At 34.6% G+C, this 6,000-nt stretch overlaps 1 protein-coding gene across 9 annotated transcripts in view; it reads left to right on the plus strand.

The window, feature by feature from the left end:
* Positions 1 to 5,789, plus strand: part of TCF4 (transcription factor 4) — a 346,905-nt gene extending 341,116 nt beyond the window's left edge. For all 9 annotated transcript variants that reach the window (XM_019531761.1, XM_019531758.1, XM_019531757.1 and 6 more), the window contains 2 exons: positions 891 to 1,031; positions 1,303 to 5,789. In XM_019531761.1, coding sequence (XP_019387306.1) covers positions 891 to 1,027 — 137 coding nt within the window. In that variant the 3' untranslated portion in view covers positions 1,028 to 1,031; positions 1,303 to 5,789. The remainder of the gene's footprint in view (positions 1 to 890; positions 1,032 to 1,302) is intronic.
* Positions 5,790 to 6,000: the final 211 nt, after the last annotated feature.

The following is a 6,000-nucleotide window of genomic DNA, read 5'->3' on the forward strand; positions in this document are numbered from 1 at the left end:
CTTTAATCTTTGACGTAGACCTCTGACATTTCCTGATATTCGCATGTTTGGATCTTTGACAAGATCCAAGTTCAATATTAAGCTTGGCTTCATAAGAATATAAGTGCCACATTGATGTAGGCCAGTGGTCCATCTAGCCCAGTATCCTGTCTCCGAGAGTGACAGAAGTAGATGCTGTACAGAGAGAACACAGGAACCAGATGTCTCCCTATTCAATACCCTCCTTGGCAACCACTATACATTGAGTTAGAGATGCCTGAAGAAACATTTGCAACAATTCTGATCAATGGCCATTAATATATGTAACCTTCATGAATATATTGAGTCCATTTTTCAACGTAGCTGTTCTATATCTCCACCACCTCCTATGGAAATTAATTCCACAAGTTTACTACACATTGCTTTAAAAAAATACATTCTCTTGTTAGTTGTAAATCTGTCACTTACTATTTTCAGTGGGTATCCCCCAGTTCCAATACTCCAGAACTTGGTAAACAACAGTTCCCTGTTTGCTTGGTCCATGCCCTTTATGATTTTATAGACTTTTGTCAAAAAAAACATCCCTGCCTTCTCCTTTCCAAACCCTCAGGTACCACTGAGAGGTGCACAAAAATGAAGGTGTTTGCAAAGTTTGTGCACTGACTTGTATTGCATTCCATCATTTGAACTGACCATGACCACAAACACAAGCCACTGACATTCCCAAGTTTTGAAAAGAGGATTTCAAAGAAGAAGAGATATTTTGGTATTTTATTTAGTGAAGTTGCGAAGTCACCTCTAATAAGAAACTGATAAATAAATTTCTTCGGGTGGAGTCACAGTAAGCAGATCAATTTGGGATGTAATAAAAACTTCCATTCTTGAAATGGCTTTTTGCTTCAATTCAACAGAAAGGAATCTGAACCCTAAAGCAGCATGTCTGAAAAGAAGGGAAGAAGAGAAAGTATCTTCAGACCCTCCTCCACTTTCCTTGGCAGGACCCCATCCTGGGATGGGAGATGCATCCAATCATATGGGACAGATGTAGAAAGGCAAGTTCATTTTCAGCGATGTTCAAAGTCACGCTATACTCTCCCAAGAAGACACCATATAGAGTCCTCCTATAGATTCTGGACTGCAGTGGGGGTGGGGTAGCTCACATGTAACAAGAAGAATTAGGCTCATCTTTTGCGATGTTCTTATTGAATCAGCTTGCAAGTACATTTAAGATTCAAAAATGATGTGAAAATCATTTTTGTCAAGAAGGTACAGTCATGTGTGTTCAGCTCTCCTTGACTGATTTAATTTCTACTTCTTTCACAGGTCCAAGTTGCCACATTTCTTCATTTAAACAAGAGACCACTTCTTTAACAGCTGTATTATCTTAAACCCACATAAACACTTCTCCTTAACCCCTTTTTTGTAATATAAGACAAGTCTGAGTAGTTAAGAATCACAGACGCAAGAGATTTCAGCATTCCCGATTATTAAAAACAAAAAAACAAAAAGTGCAACTTTTGAGGGATGACTCTCTTTAACATATCATTCAGAATGTTTAAAAGCAGTATGTTATGAGCTGTAAATGCACAGCCTAGAGACTGAATGGCAATCTTCTCCACACTGTGGGACAATGCATTTGTGCCTAAACTTCTTTTGGAAAAAAAATATAATTAATTTGTAAGTCTGAAAAAAATATTTAATTTAAAATTGTAAACTTGCAATAATGAAAAAGTGTACTTCTGAAGAAAAAATGAGCGTTTTTGTTGGTGTGCTAGACAGCTAGTGTTTATACTTACTGGATATTAAAAGGGAAGCTTTGCTGCCCAGATATTTACAAAACCAGCAAACGTCCTAATGAAAACTGAAGTGATGACATTAGCCATTCCTTAGGGTAGGAGGAACAGATGGATCTTATAGACCTATGACAAATATATATATATAAATATATATATAAATATATATTAAAAATTTAGTGAATATGGTAAGCTTTTGTTCATTTGTTTCAGACTTTTTTGCTCCTGTAAAAAAATAGTACTGATTAACTTTTTTAAAAAGAAGATTTTACTGTAAATAAGGGTTTTTTTGTCTTATTTCTGTCCCTCTCCCCTGTTTTTGTTATTGTAACCTGTAGTGCCAACTCTGTCTCTGGAGGGGTGCTGCAGGATGAAATGCTGACCCTGACGTTGCTTCTCATTCATAAATAAGTAGAGTTGTTTCTTCAGTCTTTTGGGAACACAGGACTTTCAAGTCACATCATGTGTAGATAATACAGGCAGCGTTACTGAGACTTGGCAAAACAAATTTGTCTAAATCGTAATGTTGCGCTTGTTGACCCTATTCTGGGATTTTCAGAGGTACAAGGTTAGAATGCTACAATGTTACCACTGTGCCTTCCAATGTTTATATCATCAGAAACATAACATAATCAAAGTGGCTGTGATTTAACAAATTGATTAAAGTGTTACCTATGTGTGTAGCCTAAATAGTGTGCAGTGAGGCGTTTCTGAATACATGGTCAGATTTTCGGGGGGGAAAAGCATCAAATGGGAAAATTGCAAGTAGTGTGACAGATTTGATTGACTTTCTTTTCCTTTCTTTTCTTGTTTTTAAGTGGATTACTTAAATGTAGACCACTTGCTGCCTCCTCCTTTATTTGTAAAATGCCAATATTCAGTCATCATGCAGCATTACAACAAGCCTTATGAGTCCTAAAGCATTAAGTTGCACTTTCTTGAGGAGGGGTGGTAGTACAGTATTTCTCTGGCCAGTATGAATGAAGTTTTTACTTAACATATTTAATAGTAACATAGATCAAACTATGGCACAGCAACTCATCAGATAGCTAGCTTTGAAGTCTGGGCACAATTGAACCAACTTCCATAGTGAATCTTTATAATGATTGACTTTGGTGTACAGTACAATTAACAGATAGTGCTCCTAGTTAAGTATTTGTCAGCATCCTTTTGTCTCTAATTCCAGTCTCTATTTTTACAGCCACACAAACCTGGCATGTATTTTAAATAAAATCTCCCTGTTCAAGTAGATTTTCCACCTATCGACACTAAGTAAATGCCATAAATCCATCAAAACGGTCTAAATGTTCCATCTGTTCTCCTGTTTTGCCAGTTATATAGTAATGAAAAATACATTTGTAAATTTTATGCAACAAATGGCAAACGTATCATTATTTTGAAATTGTGTATGTAAAAGTTATATTTTTACATGTAGACTCTTGTTATTATGTGTTTTAATACATTGTATCAGTTTTTTGTTTAAAAAAATCTGTGTGGTTGAAAAAAGTCTCATTTAAATGAAATAGTGAGATACAAGAATCTGAATTTTATGTTTGTTTCTGAAAACGTAACGAACAAATATGATAGTTACCATGTGATCACCTTCTACATACCCATAAACATTTTGATTAGCCGTGTGCGTGTTGAAAACTGTAAATATGTTCAGTAGCAGTAAAAGTTAAAATGTTTTGATTTCTTGATAAGTTTCTCAAATGTGGAGGTGGATTAAACCACTAGGAATATACAATAAGATGAAATACACTTAGGGTTAATTCAAAATTACAAATGCATATTATACTAAAAATGCTGGATTTTTAATGGGCCTGGTTTATATGAAAATGGGTGGGACAAAGATTGATCTCACCCAGAGTTAATGATAGCTGATGTCTTTGAGTGCCGGTATCCTCAGCGAAATAAAGGTTTCTCTATATCAGTACCATATGTATTATTACTGTCTGTAACGTTAAGAGTAAAATGACAATGAACAAGCCATATTTTGTGCAGGAAAAAGAACCCAGTGGATCATATTCAGTGTGTTTGTGTAGTACATGTTCATTTTAGGGAACCAAAAACAGCCCTTCAGTTAATGCAAAGTTTTAGGAGCTGCACTTCTGATAAATACAATTGTGAATGCATGGTAAGACCAAATTAATGTTATTTTAAAGTATTTGTGAAAAATAAATAAATTAAAGGTTTTGCTTACTGATGCTTTTAACAAAAATAGAGGGGGTTTTCTATTTTTGTCTTTACATTTTGCTTTCACTCAAATCGAGTAGAAGTTGCAGTTTTTTCCCATTACTTTTTATGTACTTTATCGTTCTGTAAAATAGAAAATGTATAGCATGCTTTACTTTTAGGATTAAAATATAATAGATTTGGAAAAGGAAAGATTCATCCACATTAATTTTAGCTGTACAGATGCAGAAGATCCTGCTCTGTAGTTACCGATTTTTAATAGACCAAGATGAAAAGCAGGTATTAAATCTTTGATTTTTTAAAATTGATTTATTTTGAAGCGCAACTAAGGCATTAGTGTCCTGAGTAGGCTCTGTCACGGGTAATTTAGCTGATGGTACTTAGTTAAAACTATTAGATTTCAGGAGGCTGCATTATGTGGTAATAAACTGGGCCAAGAAACTCTTTTTAAGAAACAAAGACTATAATATCAGCTTTTTAAATAGGTGATCCACCTCCACATTCAAGTAATTTATGAATATGCTGAATAGGGAATCTGTTCATCTAGAACTTTTTTACCATTTGTCTTCTGTGTAGCTGCAAGGAACACTAATGTTTATACAACTGTCAGTCCTACCAGTGATGCAACTTGTACTGATTCAGTCTTCCGATTTGTTTTTTTTTAATTTTGTTTTTATTTTTGGGGGTGGGTAGGGTGGGAAGGGGAGAGGAAAGCTTCATCTTTTATATCCGACAGGCAGAATATGATCTGTGTCAAAAAGTGAACAATGTATTGCCAGGAATGAAGAGATTTCAGCGGAAACAAGCACAAAAAAAAGAAAAAGAAAAAAATTAGTCCACTGGTTGACTGGAAAAAAAAAAAAACAACTAAGAGTGGAATATGATGAATTCCAACACAAGGGGCACCAAGGCCTTTTGGGGCCTACCTTTTGTTTTGTTTTTGTTTTGTTCATTTGTTTTTTAAAGACATGTTCTTCTCATGGGACTTGAAGTTGATTCATATTTGTGCAGTGCTGGTTTGACCATACTCATTTCAAGTATTATAGACTTATGTAATGGTGAAAATATATGAACTGTGGCCTTTTTCATTCTTGTTACTTGTGATGCAATTAAGTGAAGATAAGAAAAAAAAAGCAGAGATTTACCATGTATCAGTGCCTGGCTTTTTGTTATAAAGCTTCGTTTGTCTAGTGCTCTTTTTGCTATAAAATAGACTGTAGTACACCCTAGTAGGAAAAAAAAACTAAATTTAAAAATAAAAAATATATTTGGCTTATTTTTCACAGGAGCAATCCTTTTATACCATGAATATTACGGAAAAAAAAATTGTCAGATTCTGAATATTTCTTCTTTGTAGATTTTTGGAATCATTCTGAGTAAAAGTTTGTTACTTTATTTTACTATTTAAAAGATGTTATTTTACCATGTGTTACTGAGATGAAACTGTATGGTAGCTTTTTTTTTTTTTAGTTGTAGGTCGCAACGGGGAAATTTTTGCGACTATACACATAGCTGCAGCAGTAAAAACAAAAAAAAATGGGAAAAAAATGAAAAAAGGAAAAAGATTAAAAAAAAAAAGATAAACAGTTACACCTTGTTTTCAATGTGTGGCTGAGTGCCTCGATTTTTTCATGTTTTTGGTGTATTTCTGATTTGTAGAAGTGTCCAAACAGGTTGTGTGCTGGAGTTCCTTCAAGAAGATTAAAAAAAAAAACAAACACAGCTTGGTGTAGGCCATTACCTGTTTCTCATCTGTAGTTATTCGATGCCGTCATGTACATGACCGTTCTGTAGCAATAAATGTGCCATTTTTATAAACTGTTTCCGACACTTTTGTTTCATTTTATTTTGCATTGTCCATACCAGTAGGTGTTGCAGGAGGTGCTGGTTATGTTTCACTAGGTGCTGCTCTTTCCTCTATGTGGACCAATGAAGTTATGATGCCATTGTGCTGTCGGAGGGGCCATGTTTCAGATGAGATTTAAAATAGTGATCCAGACCACCTGATTACTTAAATGATGATTTTTTTTTT

This window comes from Crocodylus porosus, unplaced genomic scaffold (assembly GCF_001723895.1).
Source record: "Crocodylus porosus isolate Cpor-Errol unplaced genomic scaffold, CroPor_comp1, whole genome shotgun sequence".
Classification (NCBI taxonomy): Eukaryota; Metazoa; Chordata; order Crocodylia; family Crocodylidae; genus Crocodylus; species Crocodylus porosus.